The sequence below is a fragment of the Nelumbo nucifera genome, chromosome 8, assembly GCF_055504915.1.
Source record: "Nelumbo nucifera cultivar China Antique chromosome 8, China Antique-T2T, whole genome shotgun sequence".
Lineage (NCBI taxonomy): Eukaryota > Viridiplantae > Streptophyta > Magnoliopsida > Proteales > Nelumbonaceae > Nelumbo > Nelumbo nucifera.
The window spans coordinates 55630595-55648203 of NC_142656.1; the positions used below are offsets into that span (position 1 = coordinate 55630595).

Here is a 17609-nt window from a genome sequence, read left to right on the forward strand (position 1 = left end):
TTGTTTTTTGAAATTGTTGCTGCTTACTACAGTTACCTTACTGGGAATGTAATCCTACTTTGTTTCTTTTTGTAATTTCAGTTAATCAACCCAGCTGAAACTTTTGGTGACATTGTTATTGATTACCCGTAAGACACCAGTATCTCATTTTCTAATTTTATCTATAAACTTCATTATGCGTTGATGGAGAGTTTTCATGTTAAATGCCTTGAATGGGATTGCAGTTATGTAGAATGCACCTCAGCAGCAATTCAAGCATTGACATTGTTCAGGAAATTATATCCAGGGCATCGGCAAGAAGAAATACAAATTTGTATAGAAAGAGCTGCTAACTTCCTTGAAGAGATACAAGCAAGTGATGGTTCATGGTCTGTGTTTCTTTCTTTTCTTTAGCTGAATAAAATGAGGTTGTTAGTTTCTATGCTGTAATTGACTGCTCTCTTCCATCTTAGTAAAGGTTATACTTGCCAATCAAAAAAGAAAGGATGTTCTCTTTATTTTATTTATTTATTCCATCAAGTTTGATTAGTTAAGTTCCAATTTTAGATTACATGATTCATTTGATGAATCCTTCAATAGGTATGGTTCTTGGGGAGTCTGCTTCACCTATGGAACATGGTTTGGGATAAAAGGGTTGATAGCTGCTGGCAGAACCTTCAAAAATAACTCTAGTATTCGTAAAGCTTGTGATTTTCTGTTGTCCAAACAGCTTGCTTCAGGTGGCTGGGGAGAGAGTTACCTTTCCTGTCAGAACAAGGTTAATTTATTCACATTATTTGTCAATATCCTTATCCTTCTTTTAATATCCAAGATATGTTCAATGTTGGATGTGAATTGTGAATGGTTCCCTTCTTGTTAATTTGTGAATTGTCAGTATATTGCATTGTAAGGATGTATCTTTGGTTTATTCTCAGATGCTGAAACTGCCTTGTTACCAAATCCACAAGTTCTCTAAAATTTTTAGCAAATAAATGATATGATCATAGTTCAACTAAGAAGTGGGATTTGGAAAGAAAACCATTGTGTTGTAATTTTTTATACTCCATTCAAGATTTTCTTTTTTTGCAAAAGAAAACATACAACATGCATACAAGTGATTTTTTTCCAATCAAAAGAAAAAAAAGTTAGCCAAACCCCAGCCCTATGCATGATACATTGTACAAAATCGTTCACAAATTGGTTTCCAGCCTAACCCACAACGAGCGGCAGTGGCAACCCTTAACCAAAATTTCTTGTTCACTCTATCCCTCTTTGCATGCCTCTTGAATTCTATTGACTTTTAATGAATTTGTCATCAATCAGACAAAAAGGATAGATATAGAGCTTTTTTTCATGTGGTCAGTGTTAGGGGGGGGGGTTAAGGCAATGGGAGTATGGTCCTCCTGAAGGACAGAGGATGGCCTTCCTGGGAGGAGGAGGGGTGGTGCAAGGAAGTTGCAGTGGGTAAAGAGTGATGAGGGTTGTGCCGAAATGCAAAATGATGGTACTCTCTTCTGAAAGACGTGAGTGGCTGGGAGGCTTGGTCTTCACCTTATTTATGTAGAGTCTCTTGTTCGACTGGGAAGGTAATTGTGTCAAGGAAGGAGATCTTCCTTGTCGGGGTGATTCTGTGGGTAGGTTGGATAAGAAGAGGGGTCTCATGAGTAGAGTTTCGCCACGGGGTCTCAGGGCCAGAGGCTTATGCCTCTTCTCCAAGGTTTGCTTGTGAGCACGGACTTAGCTACAACTCTGCTATCAGGGACCCCTTGTTGCTTAGCCGTAACTAAAGATAGATCATCCATGCTTGTAGTTACATCCATTCCAGGTGCGAATGTTGTGTCAGCGCAAAGCTATATGCTGGCGTGGGTTACAAAGATGCCTGAGTTTATCATATGCACAGACTTGTGTGTCCCTCTTTTATTTGTGCAGAAGTCTGGAGCTTGGCAGTGTTGTGTGGGCGCTGTAGGCGCTTGTCCCAGTGCCTTTCGGTCTAAGTCCATATACTTACATGTAGCTTATTCAAATAAGATCCTGACTAAGGATAATCTCATGAAGAGAGGTTTGGGAGTTGATTCTTTAGTTTGTTTCCTCTGTAATATGGTGGAGGAGACAGTTGATCACCTGTTATTACATTGTAAATTCTCTTATAGCATTTGGGTAAAAGTATACAGTTTGTTTGCTCACAAGGGTTGCTATCTGGAATCGGTGGAGAGTTTTTTGAAAGGGTGACATTTATATTCCTCCTTAGAAATAGTAATTATGCATCTTTGAGCTGTGTAGATGTGGCAATGCTAGGCTGCCTTGGATCTGAGAGACTGAGAGTATAGCAGTTCATATTCAGAGTTTCAGACTTAATTCATAAATAAAAATTTTGCCACATCTTTTTCCTACTGTTCCATAACTATAATATCTGAGATAATAGATAGATTGACGTTTAGTTCCTGACAAAGTCCCATAATCTCTAACTAGTTCTCAAGAGTTTATCTCTGGGTTGTGGATTAAAGAATGACTGAAATAATTAGTAAACACAAGTAATGTTTACTAATCAAGTCTTTGCCTGCTACTCTCCTCACATGTTCCCAAATCAAGAAAGATCAATGTACAGGTCTATTTGCATGCTACTCTTCACCAAAATCAACCCTCACAATCAAGTATTTCAACAAATAACTTCATAATCACTCCTGGTTTGTACCAATAGAGGGCAATACATCACTTGGCTACAGTTACAACAGTTGTAGTGATGGATAGTACCATCACTGGTTGCTCTCAGAGCCACTCAAGTCTGATCTACTTCTCAGATTTTTCTAGGTAAATGAAGAAGAATAGAGAAAGAGTAGACTGCAGCAGCAGCAGAGATGAGTCACACAGTCTGGTAAATTCCCTGCTCTGATACCATGTACAGATTCTGTCTATGGTACGAAGAAACAGGTAGAAGAAAATATCAAAATAAAAGGAGATCAAAATAATAATAAAAAGACGTAAATACCTGAGATCTAAATGAAATAATACCTCTGTTTATGAAATTGTTGTGTTTCCTAAACTACCCCATTTAAGTAATAATAAAAAGACGTATACACCTGAGATCTAAATGAGAATGAACATACAAACAACATCAACAATAACTGCTTTCTCAACAATTCTTATTAATCATATTATTCTAAGTTCTTTTAATTTTTCTTAATATGAGATTTTAATCAGGCATCGGGGGTGTGTTTAGACACCATGATGGCAGATTAGCAGCATTAAACTCAAGACCTATAGGGTGCAGGCTCTCGATAAAGAGCAGAACTTGGCTGTATTCCAAGGTCTAAGAATAGGGAGAGACCTCAACTATAACTAGCTGCAGGTAGAGGGGGATTCAAAGGTTATGGTAGGATGGCTCAAAAGCAATAACCAGGACTTTTGTGCTTGTTTAGCAGGTTAAAAAAACAAAAAAAAAGGCAATAGTCAGGGGCATTGGCAATATAATCATATTCTGAGAAAAACCAGACATCTAGCTAGAAATTTGGAAGCTAGATTCACTTAGATTCAAAGATATGTAATTTTATGGCAGATGTCTGGCTATACAAGGAATCACCAGAGCACATTGGGGGGTCATTCCAAGGGGAAATGATTACATTGTAATTTAAAAGGACAAAGGAATATGGGTTTGGTAGCATGGCTAGCCCACAACATCGGATGCTTGGCATTTACATTGTATATATCACAAATTCTTTCAAATAATTTAATAAAGAAGTTCAGTTACCAATAACATATATCATTCTAAATTCTTGGCTTGAACATCAATCTTCCGGACCTTAATACACTAGATCTTGCAGTTAAGAGGTTTGGTTCCATTTTTAAAATACTGGAAAGAATCAGAAAGAGTGCAACAGGAAGGGTAGAAATACAGACAGCAGAGAGTACAGCCTCTCAATCATGAGAACCGATGGGATCAATCAATCATAAAGAGACCATTTTAAGAAAATATGCTGCTTAAAACTTGATAAAATAGAAAAGAAAAAAAAAAAAAAACATAGTTCCATTCTTTCTATTCAAAACAGTGAAGTTGTTTAGACTTTAATGCATGCATTAGGCAACTTCCATTTTTCAATTAAATACACGTATTTCTTTGCCCTTTGCATTTTTTATCAATGATAAGGTTAGAAGTGATCTACTGCAAGTGGAAAAGAAGAAAAAGACAAACACCAAGCCCTGGTGTTGGCATGACCAAACAAGGGAACAACCTTGCAATAGGTAACAATATCCAACTAGGTGCACCTAACTGTAACATGACTTCTATAAGAATGTACCAAAACTAAAACTTACTCAGTGGAGAAATCAGAGTTGTAGAAAGTGGGTAGAAGATTCCTAATTGAAATCAAACTTTACCCCAAGACAATCCAACTTGCTTAAGTCATCAGACTTCTTCAAAGTCACCGAATAACTAAGCTCCATTTTTTGTATAGATTACCAGATTCATCCAAATTTTATAATCTTAGTCCAGAAAAAAAAAGGGCTAATCAAGTTTGCTTGTCATCATTGTCACAAGAGACTATCAATTTCTTACAATAAAGATGATGGTTATGATTTTAATCACAGGATTAGACTATGCCAGTTAAGAAAATTAAGTTTTACGTTGATGACAAAGAATTGTGCTACTATTTTTAGGCATGAATTTAGGTGATGGCATAAAAGCAGATTTGTTCAATTATGTTAATGATTTATAGAATATTAATGAAAATTTTGATTCTTTACTATCATTCAATTCTTGTATGAAAGACCAATTCAATGTTGCTCATATAGGTGTACACAAATCTTGGGGGAAACAAAGCACACATAGTAAATACCGGATGGGCCATGTTGGCTCTCATCGATGCTGGCCAGGTATGTACAAGTACAATATTTTGCAATATGTGATCTTAAGTTATAAAACTTTTACCTGAACTAGGGGTGAGCATTATTTGGTTAAAACCAAAAAAACCAAACTGAAAATTTTGGTTCATTTTTTTCGGTTTTCTGTTTTAAGGTTTAGAAATTTGGTTAACCAAAAAAACCGAATTAGCCGAACTTTATATATATTAACATATAATACATATATAATATGTATAAAATATATTATATTATGTATTAAAATATATAATTTGTTATAGACATTTTATTATATAATATATACTAAAATATATATTATATATTAAAACATACTCTACAATATATATTAAAATATATAGTATTGAAATTCGGTTTTTTAATATTTCAGTTTTTAACTGAATAAACTGTTTGCTCACCCCTAACCTGAACCATTAAAGTTTTAAATTTATAGCTTCTTGAATCTTATCTTCTTTTTTTCTCCAAGGCCATTATATCAAAGGAGATGGAACTGAACAAGAATATTAAAAGGGAAAAAATGTAGAAAAATGATGTAGTTATCCTCTGCAGAACTTTTTGCTTATTTATGTGCTGCTTGGGGAATCTATTTTCTTAAGATATTTCCTAGATAAATCATATATTTATTATTATATATTTTAGCATATGTATAATATGTAGTTTAATGGTAAGTTTGCTGATTTTAATTTAAGTGGTTTAGGTTCAAGTCATACAAAAAAATAAATAAATAGACACTACCCAATGTTGCTCCTGGCTATCTGGCATTTCTCAGACTAAAACCCGCATTCTTATGCTTGCCAGCCCAAGATTTTACAATTACACCAATAGTTTCTACATTTTGTCAATATAGACATTAAAAAAAAGAAATAAATGGTGTTGCAGCTTATTGGTAACATTGATAACATACGGTTGAGTTCAATTCCCCTCAGTGTCATTTTACAACATACAATGAAGCAATGGCCCGATCAGGTTGTTGAAAACTGGCTGGGTTACCAAATCTGGACAGTTTTTGACTGTTTACCCAGATTGATAGTGGGTCAGACAGTTTTTGAAGAAAACTAAAAACTGGATTCCCATCAGTTCCCAAGTCTGAGGTCCCATGGTTCAGTCAGAGCTGAGTCTTACAACATTAGTCTCCAAGGACACTGAAAAATTATTGTGCCAAATAAATTTTCAAGCATCACTTTATACATCTTTATGATCTTGTACTTCTTGCATTGGACATCCTCTTAATTTCTCTTCAAATTGAAATTTGAGTAGGCTGAGAGAGACCCAACACCATTGCACCGTGCAGCAAGATCATTGATAAATTCCCAAATGTTGAATGGTGATTTTCCACAGGAGGTAATTCTCTGAGCCATACCATGCAGCATGCATGATTTCGTTAATATCTACATCAAGTTCATTTGTGCATACTGTTATTATGATAGGGTTATATTGGTAGAGTCTAAAATGCAATATCTGATATTCTTGAATATGTTCCACTTGCAGTTTGGTTTTACCTGCATCATCTATATGATGCCATATTTCCGCCTATGCTACTTTTAAGATTGTGATTATTTACTTTTTATTTAATTCTCATATTGTAACTCAGCCATTTAATTTGATATCTCCACTTTTGTATGTTAGAATGGACCAATAGATTTTCTTTTCTGAACTAATTTGTGTAACATTCAATTCCTATAGGAATCTCGATATCTTTAATATTTAATGCCAATACTTTACCTTGGCCTCACAATACGGCGACTGTCCCAAAAATAGAAACCCAGTGCCAGTTAGTTCATTTGTTTTTGTTTTTTGGTAAACAGCTAGTTCAGTGTTTAGGTCCATGAAAATACTTCCACTCCACTGTATCAAGTATCAATTACGTAATTGTTTATACACAAGTAGTGTAGCTTAAATTTCCACTTCTTTGATCTTGCTACCTAATACCTAAATCCTTATGATACGATATTTTATAGCACATTTGCTTGTTGAAATGAATAAGCCATTGTAAGACTATTGAGTTTCGTATGTCTTCCTATCTTCTGTTAAGCAATTATAAAACCCCTGGCGCTATTTACTGCTGTATAACTATTTTTTTCCCTTTTTTCACTTACAGGAAATCATGGGTGTCTTCAACCGGAATTGCATGATCACCTATGCCGCCTACAGAAATATTTTCCCAATATGGGCACTAGGAGAATACCGCTCTCGTGTACTTCAGGCTCATTGAAATATCTATATTTATGAATATGCCATTTTCAACTTGTGACCACTTTGAATTTTAAATATATTCTGTCTTTTTTTTTTTTTTGTGAACATTCTGTTTGCTTTTACAAAATAACCATCGTTTTACGTAACGTTTGAGGCAAATTCTTGGCTTAATTTGGATCGCAGGTTGGATTTGGATTCTATTCCCACTTGATTCCCTGGAATTGAATGACACACTTGCCCTTTTCCTGTGTGCATCTTCCAAATCCCACACTTAAACTCCATGAAGGGAGCTATAAAAAGAGCCAAACTACAGATTCTGAAGATTTGTGGAATCAATGAATCAAGTTCTGTTTCCAATTCCATTTTCCAATCTGATCCAACTGCAGCCTAATTCGCTCTCCCATATGAGATGGGATATATTGACGTTTTAAGAGTTGGCCTAGACTAATTGGTTTGGCCATGAAAACCAGGAACAGATGGCCTTTTCAGGTCCCGGTTAAACGACAGTTTTCACAGTTCCAAATGGGCAAACTAGCAGTTAACCAGTAAAATTGGGATCCTTGGGGCATTCCGGTTTCTAGACTGGTTCAAGTCTTACAATACTGGGATATATCTTACTTGTCGAAGGAAAAGAAAATAAAAGACTATATATATATATATATATATATATATATATATATATTCCGAGATGCAATTAGAGGCATTTCTTCTTGGGCTGCATTTGGCATTCCTTATTTTAAGGACTTTTCTTCTTTTTACATTTAAAAACTCAGTATTCATAGGGACATCTTTAACTGTAAAAAGGAGATAAGTCCTTAAAATAAGGAATGCCAAATGCAGTCATAGTGTTTTACATGGAGAGCTCATATGAAATCAGTGTTTTAGACTTCCAGGTGTGCAGCCTGTGAACAGTTTCACACAAGGCTTAAATTAGGGTAAAATATAAAAACCTCCCCTGAAGTTTCATTTTAATAAAAACCTCCCTTCTAGTTTTGAAAAAAAAAATCCTGCAATTACCTCTTATCATTGTCTAAGAATTTCTTTTAGTTAAAAATTAAAAAAAAAAATTGGAGTATTTTAGTAAATCTCCATCTGAATATTGATAGACATAAGGATAAAATGGGTATTTTTAAAAAATTAATGCATTAGGCCAATGTTTTCTTTCTGCGAGGAAATCAACCACTCATTATAATCATATGAGTTCTAAATTCTAACTCATCTTCTCTTTTTTGTGCATTCTTATCAACAAATTTTAAAAACTATTGATTATTAAAATTCATATATTTATAAATATTAACAATAATTATATTGATTTTCTAAGAGTTAGGATATAGTTGCATCTCTTAATTATTCTATAATTTTTCAATATATCCCAATTGCTTTTTTTTATGGTTTATACTTCACATAAAGCACTAAATTTTGTGATTTTTATTTGAATACCCATGTGTTCAGGTGGAATTTTCATAAGTGTATGCAATTCACCCATTCCACGTGCCCATATCTTTGGATGCCAGTTCGATACACCTTATATCGGGTGTATTATGTTGATATTTCGAACCTTTAGCTTATCCAAAAAAGGCAAGAAGTGTTTCTAAGAGAAGAGAGAAGTGTTTCTAGAACCGTTGTTTGTAGAATCATTAGTTTTACAAGATTCCTACCAGTGTTACCTACCATTGTTTGTTGAATCGTTGGAGTGTTGGTGAGAAATAAATGCTTGTAGAAATGTTGGGGCAGTGAAGGGAAAGAATGAGAGAAAATAACGAGTGAAGTCACTTTCTAACTTGTCAAAACAATGTAGGCGTTGTTTGGATATATTTTTACTTTTGTATTTTAAAAACATTAAAGTATAAAGTACATAAAATACTTTTATTTTGGTATTTTTTTTTCTTTGAAAACCATTAGGTAAAAAATTTTGAAAAGTATGCTTTTCAAAACAAAAGTATAATTTTTTGTTTGGAAAAAGCATTTCCAATCATTTGACAATTTGAGATAGGCGATAGGGTCTACCCACTTGGATCAAGACTTTTATAGGAGGGTGGTCTACCCACTTGCACGAAAATGGAAGCATTATTTTGCCAAAAGCATTAAGTATAAAATGTATGATTACCAAAAAAACACTTTTAAAAAGTATGAAATTAGAAGTATAAATTATACAATACAAATGCTATATCCAAAAAGTACTTTTTACTTTTAAGCGAGGTTCAAATATTGATACGCTGGTAGGGGCATATTGGGCGATACCGATACTTCTTTTTTACTTTTTTTATTTTTTCAAAACCGATTCAGGGGGCTGGTTTAAGAATCCTCCACCCCCCTGAGCTAGCTAGAACCCTGATACACCCACTATAGGAGCATATCGGGGAGCTCCCAAAATGATACATATCAGCCGATACGGCCGATTTGGATAGACTTTTATAAAGTTCTTCTGCACTTTTGAAAGCATAAAAGTACGAAAAACATGACAGTGTTTGTATTATATATTTTGTACTTTTTTGCTTTCATACCTTTAAATGTATGAAAAACCCCAAAAACACGAAGTCGGGTTTTTATACTTTGTACTTTTGGTGAGATTATGCTTTCATTTTCGTGCAAACTTGACAAAATTCTCCATTTACCACTGCTAGAGTCGAATTGTTGTCATTGGTCTCTGACCCCGAAACAGAAATTGGTACAAATGGACATACTTTTGCCAAACAGAAATTGGTACTTCTGTTTTGAAAAGCATATTTTTCAAATTTTTTTATTCAAATGGTTTTCAAAGCAAAAATGCCAAAGTAAAAGTATTTTATGTACTTTATACTTTGATATTTTTAAAAGTACAAAAGCAGAAGTCTGTCCAAACAATGGCATAAATGTTGGTACTTTTACTTTGAAACCATTTGAATGAAAATTTTCCAAAAACATATTTTCAAAGTAAAAATAAATATTGGCGTTTGTATACAATAAAATGTTATGTGTGTGTGGCTCGTGGCATCATATATGGATGTCATACAACAAAATGTTTTAAAATTAAATAAAACATTAAACAAATGCACAATCATAATTTCAACATCATTACAAAAGGGTGGAGGGAGGATTTTGCTCCACCCAAAAAACACTTGGGAGGTTTAAGTATATTTGTCAAAAAAATTGGGGGAGTTATTTGCAAAATTCCTACGTTGCAAAGTACACAAACTATAAAGTACAAAATGAGGGCTCATACTATAGAAAAAGGGTTTGTATAGAGAAAAACGGTAAAAGACTTAAACATGCCTCAGTTTTCATAAATTAACGTCCCTGAGTTTTTCGAATAAACTTAAACCATATGGTTTTTGAAAACGAACCGGTGATGTCATCAAATCTCAAACTAAGTAATAAAAAAGCGAAATGACAATTTACTTGATTCTTGGGAGAGATGGCGCTGTAAGAAGCAAGCCTTGTATAATTATTTGCCCTCATTTCTTCTGCTTTTAGTTTTTACTACATTTTTTTTTGTTATGTGGTATGAGGCAAAAGAGAGAAACAGCTTCATTATTTCCGATATTCACCAAAATACATCCTGCAGGGTAAGAGAAAAAAAAATTATGAGAAATAAAAATACAACAAAGTTACTAACATTTATATACTAGCATAGCTTTTAGTTGGATTTAAGAAATTGATTTAATTTGTGTATTTCAATATATATGGAGGTGCTATCAATCTTGAGAATAGTAGACATTAGTGTGAAGTGAATATTTAGATGAAAGATACCACAAAAAAATTAGATAAACGCAGATTAATAGGCCTATAGTCTGCACCCTATTTCTAAACTGAAGACTCGTGTGGACCAGAGAAAAAATCAAATTGCTAATTAACCAACAAATGAAATGGCATTAGACATAAAAAAATAAATAAATAAATAAATAACAGATACCTTTGATCTAGGAAACTGATGAGGGCGGATTTGGCCCTCCAATGACATTGTGATATATGGCATCTCAGAACAAATAGGTGACACCCGGAACTACTCAGGCAATAACTTGTCAAGTTGATGGTGTCCAACCTGGCGGCCTAGCCCAGCGTGACCTGGCACATGCGCCGACTTGGCAGCCTGCCCCAAGCGCGAAATGGCGGCCTGGGCCAGGTGTCGACCTGGCGACCTGCGAGGCATGCTCGCCGACAAATTCGGCATGCATACACCACGATCCTTGGAGGTTGGCCATCATTCCGGAAGATGGTTAAGATGCATGGAAGTTACCTCCGAAGATCTCGAACCAGTTAGACACACGACCTCCCGGAGATCTCGGGTGCGGTACATGAGCAAGGCCTATACAAATGCACCAACCCCAATGACAAGGAGCAAATGAGCAAGTGAGCAAGTAAGCAGATTCTAACTCTCATACTTTATGATTTTTTAGCTTGCAGTCTACTATGAGAGTACTAACTTAAGCATTGGAGTGACATCGTCGGGTTAGCCACCTCGGGTCCTCTGACATTTGGTTCCTTGTAGTTCTCTAAAGAGCAACGAAACTCATCAATCCAGCTCGACACCTCATAGTCAGCTTGCCACTAGGCAACTCGGTACGTAGTTAGCCCGACACCTCACAAGCAGCTCGGCACCTGGTCAGCTCCTCATAGGCAGCTCGCCACTATAGTCAGCTTGCCACCTAGCCTACCTAGCTCGACTCAGCTCGGCAGCCAAAGTTCTCCACTTCGGCCTGAGTCATCGGCCACTTGGAAGCAGACCAAAGGACGAGGTACTTAGCACAAAAAATTGGCCATCACCAAAAATTGATTCATCAATTGGCGCAGTCTGTGGAAAACGATGCAAAAAGCTAAGTTCTCATTTTTTAGAAACTAAAAGCTCTCACTTTTTAGTCTTCATTTTTTATGAACTCAAAGACTATGCAGGAAGTTGATGGCCAACAGATTAAGCAGTTCTACCAACTTTATTTCAACTCGAATAAAGCCTCATCAGTGCTCTTCACGAGGTACCCTCTACAAAGATGCACTCTTCGTGGCGTCTACAGGAGTAGGCAGCCAACAGATTGCATGGATGCCCTTACTAGTCGAGCCTTCCAAGGCTCCCGTGCGAGCTAGTGACCTAAAGTCAGTAGTGCTACCCCCGTAGGTTGAGCTCCTAGTAGCTTCTTGTAGGAGTGGTAACCGACGTCACTAATGAGGCTGATGCAGCGCAGCCTGGCTAGGCGCGACCTGGCAGCCTGGCACAGGCGCCGACCTGGCAAACTGGCCCAAGCGCAAACTGGCAAGCTAATAAAAGACTTCAGCTTCACATAAGACCCAGTCGCTTCTTTGGCATGGGCAAAATCAAAGATCAAGGAGAGTGGACTACGAGTCGCTTCTAGTGCCTAAGGGCTAAAGTGCTGAACTAATAAAAGACATCGGCACCACATAAGTCCCAGTCGCCTCCTCGGTATGGGCATACAAGTCCCAGTCGTCTCCTCGGCATGGGCACATAAGACTCAATCGCCTCTTCGGCATGGGCAAAATCAATGATAAGGAGAGTGGACTATGAATCGCTCCTAGAGCCTAAGGGCCAAAATACCAAACTAACGAAAACCTCCTCACCATATAAAACACAATCGCCTCTTCGACATGGGCAAAATCAAGTTTTACTTCAAATGTTGCTTTTAAATTTTCATTTGTGCATATTGTTATTATAATAGGGTCATATTGGTAGAGTCTAACATGCAATATCTATATTCTTGAATATGTTCCAATTGCAGTTTGGTTTTACGTGCGTCATCTATATGATGCCATATTTCCACCTATGCTACTTTTAAGATTGTGATTATTTACTTTTTATTTAATTCTCATTGAAATATCTATATTTATGAATGCCACTTTGATTGATGATGGATCATCAAGATTATTCTGACTGAATACAGGACAGAAATAATAAATTAGGTACATAGGTAGAAGATGAAACAGATTTTGGGATTGCATGGTCAAAATAAATGATGCTTATTAACCTGACGATGATTTTCAAATCTTGTATGAAAGCAAGCATACATACATTCACACATAATACAACCTCTACTACTATTGCAATCAATGCATTATATTACAAGCTGTCCTCACTTCCTCCATGGTAGCGATACATGACATATGTGGCCACACTAATTTTTTCTTTCTTTCTTTCTTCTTTTTTTATGAGGCAAAAGAGAGAAGCAGCTTCATTACAAAACACATCCTACAGGGAAAGAGAAGAAAAAAAAGCAATTACAAGAAATAAAAATACAATATAGTTACTAACATTTATATACTATTAGTAAACATGTAGGTGCGTTTGCAGATAAGTAAAAGTATCTCTAAGACAAAACAATTTATAATTCATGGATAATTTATAGACAGTTATAAGTGGGTAGTTTCTACAATGAGAGTAAAGGATATATATGCCCTTTTTATGCCCATTGTATGTTTAGATAGAGAGTTACATAGCTTTTAGTTGGATTTAAGAAATTGATTTAATTAGTGTATTTCAATAATACATATGGAGGTGCTATCAATTTTGAGATGATATGGCAATAATAGTACCTTAAAATTTGGAAATTCCACTAATTAAGTTTATTGAATTATTGGATCCAAGTCTCTCAACACAACACAACACAACACAATTCTACTTATAGTATAATAGACATTACACAACAAACACGAGTTAACTCTGCCCTGGAGATACATCAGATGTAAAATCATGTTAGCCAAATCAAATATTTATTAATGTGAAGTGAATATTTAGATGAGGGGTTTCAATTTCAATTTCAGACACTGGTTTAGTTTTTGCTCTCTACCGTATCAATGCATGGTAATATCATGTACTACTACTGAAGGACAAAAAACAAAAAACCAAAACTATGATTAAATTATTTAACCAAACTCTAATTTATTTTTTAATCATGATACTTGCGCAGAGATAGCTAGTAAAGTAATGATGATTTGGCGAAATTATTGGAATTTACTAATTTATTAAGATGATGAAAATAAAGAAAGAGAGAGAGGGACGGGGTGGGGTGGGGAGTATCTAGTAGATATATAGAAAAAGGTAGTAGATCATCTAAAAAATAAAATTAGCTGTAATCAAATTTGTGTTTGGATGGAAGGGATAAAGACAATAAGAATAATTAATTATATTGTTTAAATTAGAATAAGTTTATAGAAATAAAAGAAATTAGAACATACAAATGAATTAATTACAGAAAGATAAAGAGAAAGAGAGAGGATATATGTATGGACTAACCTTGGATTAATCCATGTCGATGTGGACATCTGGAATATGAGCAATCTTGTTCCAATCCTCCCCTGTCTGTCTGTTATATCTCATTGTTAAATGGGGACAATCTTCAATGTGCAACCGTTTTAATGATGTGAAGCCTTGGATCCCTTCCCACAGGGATGTCAGGTTGGGACAATTGATGATCCATAGTGCATTGAGTGACACCAAAGAGTAATTTTGTGCCAGGGATGTCAGATTAGAACAATTTGCTATTCTCACTCGTTCAATCATCGTAATCCATGAAGGTAATCTTGTGCCAGTAAATCCAGATATAAAAAAATATTTCAGATTGGAGTGAGGTTGGAGAGTTTCCAGCAGCACATCCGGAACAGATGAATCGACCTCCTGATCCTGCAGTAGATCATTCGAAACAGAAGAAGAAGCGTCGTCTGTTTCCCAGCGGAGGATCAGAAAACGAAGGTTGCGTTTTTCCTTCAATAACTTTGAGCAGATAATTGTTTGTTTATCAAGGTTGAGATTGTGGCACCAGCCAGCTTTGAAAGTTATAATTAATTCGCGAAGATGATTGAGTTGCTCCAACTCTCCAATACCAATACCAGAATCCTTGCCGCCCACTGGCATCTTCTCGATGCCACTCAAAGCAATATTCAGATGCCTCAAATTAATCATCTTTCTCATATCTCGTGGGAGTTGTTTGAGATTCTTGCACCCAAAGAGCAGCAACGTCTGCAAGTTGTAGAGGTTGGTGATTGAGTCGGGTAATTGTCGAATGCCTATAAATGAGAGGTCAAGGTATCTTAAATGTTTCATCTTGCCGATCTCAGGTGACACCAAATCCTCCCTACTCTCAAAATAGTCATAAGTCAAGGCCAACACGCGTATGCACTTAAGGTTTGAGATATAATCAAACAGATTTTGAGGATAAGAAGAGAACGCAGTCTCCTTACAGTTGTCCGGCCTGGTTCATTGCTAATCCCATTCACTGATTGTGCAAGGTCGTGCATAAAATCATGCATATATTTCGCCTGTAGATTCAGATATCTCTACATCTTGGAAAAACGACCTACCCAATAAGCTATTAAAGTATTCCTCAGCGGTATCTTCCAATGAAACCTCATCATTATCTTCTCTAACCACAAACCCAAGTGCAATCCATTGCCTTTTCAAAGCTTCTTTATAAAGGTCATCACCTTTTGGAAACACAGAGCAGTAGGCAAAACACTGCTTCAAATAGTAAGGCAAATCATCGTAACTAAGCTTTAGTGCTGGTAAGATTTTCGTATTGCCTCCAAATTCCACTCTCTCTCACCGACACCCACTCCTCTTTTGACCTTTTGTTGCACATCAGCCCTCCCAGTGCTTTCGCTGCTAATGGCACACCTTTACACTTTTTCACCAACTCCATTCCGATTTCTACCAGATCATCATCAGCTACAATAATATTTTTATCCCTTCCCACATCAACCACCCCACCACCAAATGCTCTTCGTTTGAATATGGACCAACAATCTTCATCGGATAAACCTTTCAAACGGTGCATTAGAGGTTTACCCCCCATCATGGATGCAACCTTCTCACTGCGTGTTGTTACAAGGATTTTGCTTCCTCTAGTAACACCATCTCCTGATAAACAACTTGTCAATAAGCGACTCCATTGTTCATCATTGTCATCCTCCTTCCAAACATCATCGAGGACAAGTAGATATCTCTTCCCCTCTAACGTCTTTCCAATTTCTCCTACAATTGTATCCCAATTATCTAGGCTACAACTCCTTTTTGTAGCTGATTCTATGATTTTCCAAGCCAGTTTTTTGGCATCAAAGTCATCAGACACACACACCCACATTTTTAAATCAAAACACTCATGGATGGATTTATTATTGTAGACTGATTTAGCTAATGTGGTCTTGCCCAATCCCCCCATCCCAACAATGGGAAGGACAGAGACGACAGTAGTCTCTTGGCTGCTGCTATCAATTAACCTCTCTATGATAATTGATTTATCCTTATCCCTCCCAACAACCGGTAATTCTTCATCTAAAAATGCAGTGGTTTCACGGTTGCTTATTCTTCTCTCCTTATGATCAACACTACTACCAGAGGCCATGTTTCTAAAACCAAACACTTCCCTCTGTTTATTCATTTCATCTAATTGTGCATTGATATTCCTAATCTTATGAGCCATCTTAAGACGAAATGCAACTGGATTGGAGCAGGGTGAGAGAAAGTTGCATTCCTTCTTCATGTTGTTTCCAATCTCTATCTTGCGTCGCAAAACTTCTGTTGCATATTCGTCCAGTATGTCATCAGCTTCGTAAGCCACTTCTTTTAGACGCATCAACCAATCTTTCACGTTCTTGCTTTTCTCTTGCCGCAACTCAGCTTCCTGAAGTACATTTTGAATCCCCACCAAAGTTTTCCGAAGCTTTCGCAATTGTCCCTTCAAGCCCCAGGCCAGACCAATCTCATCAGCAACTAGGGAGATCAACTTGCTGATGATCCCCTCCGTGACAACACTAGTCACAGCTTCTGCAGCCATCTTTCTAATTAATTATATAACCCCAAGAAATTAACTGAAACCACAATAAAACAACAACAACAACAACACTAGCTAGCTCTCTGTATATGTATTGCAATTTGCTTGCAACAAAGTGGACGTAAATCAGTGTCTTAAATAGATCAAATCTCCATGCATGTTGTTAGTCCATACTGTGAGGATTCTTACCTTATTGAACAAATTGAAAGTTGAATTAGGAAGAAAAGAACTAAGCATGTCGACCCGGCCCCTCTCCCTAAAGCAAATAAATATACCAAAGAAAGCCTTGTCTCCATCACGTACTGAATGTAGCTTTGCTTTCCTTCAGAGCAATTGTACCTAAGAGAAAGGGAATCATCATCCACTGTGATCTTTGGGCAATTAAGGAATTTAATTCCTGCCTGCCTGAGAAGCAAGGGATATCCTCATCCTTTACTTACCAAAGCAAACCTTCACTTGATTCCATGGCTCAATTAATTAATTAAATAACTTGTCAGGAATGGAATTGATTCCAGGTTTTGTACGTTGGATTTGAGAGACTTTTCGGATTACCTCTTCTTACTGGCTACTACTATTGCATGCCAAACATTAATTAATAACAAATGTTTTTGTTTCGCCTAGTGATGAACTTTAATTGAACTTACCCATTACTTAATTCAATATAATTGATATATTTTGTATAATGCCTCCAATTGCATATGGTCATTTAATTTGAATTTGACTGAACATTTCTTAAAGAAATATATACAACATTCATCATGAGAATCTAAAGATGGGACCTCAATTAAAACTCCTCAATCGTTAATTAGCCCCAAGGTA

The 17609-nt window shown here is 36.2% G+C and overlaps 1 protein-coding gene and 1 pseudogene across 3 annotated transcripts in view; one reads left to right on the forward strand and one right to left on the reverse strand.

The window, feature by feature from the left end:
• Positions 1-7146, forward strand: part of LOC104589213 (cycloartenol synthase 2) — a 69908-nt gene extending 62762 nt beyond the window's left edge. For both annotated transcript variants that reach the window (XM_088893737.1, XM_088893736.1), the window contains 6 exons: positions 82-128; positions 225-368; positions 580-757; positions 4765-4845; positions 6106-6189; positions 6947-7146. In XM_088893737.1, coding sequence (XP_088749863.1) covers positions 82-128; positions 225-368; positions 580-757; positions 4765-4845; positions 6106-6189; positions 6947-7060 — 648 coding nt within the window. In that variant the 3' untranslated portion in view covers positions 7061-7146. The remainder of the gene's footprint in view (positions 1-81; positions 129-224; positions 369-579; positions 758-4764; positions 4846-6105; positions 6190-6946) is intronic.
• Positions 7147-12960: 5814 nt separating this feature from the next.
• On the reverse strand, positions 12961-16870 carry LOC104589214 (putative disease resistance protein RGA4; annotated as a pseudogene). Its single transcript, XR_016079727.1, has 3 exons — positions 15213-16870; positions 14258-15165; positions 12961-13213 (listed from the first exon to the last, which is right to left on the reverse strand). The product of XR_016079727.1 is annotated as a putative disease resistance protein RGA4 (transcript).
• Positions 16871-17609: the final 739 nt, after the last annotated feature.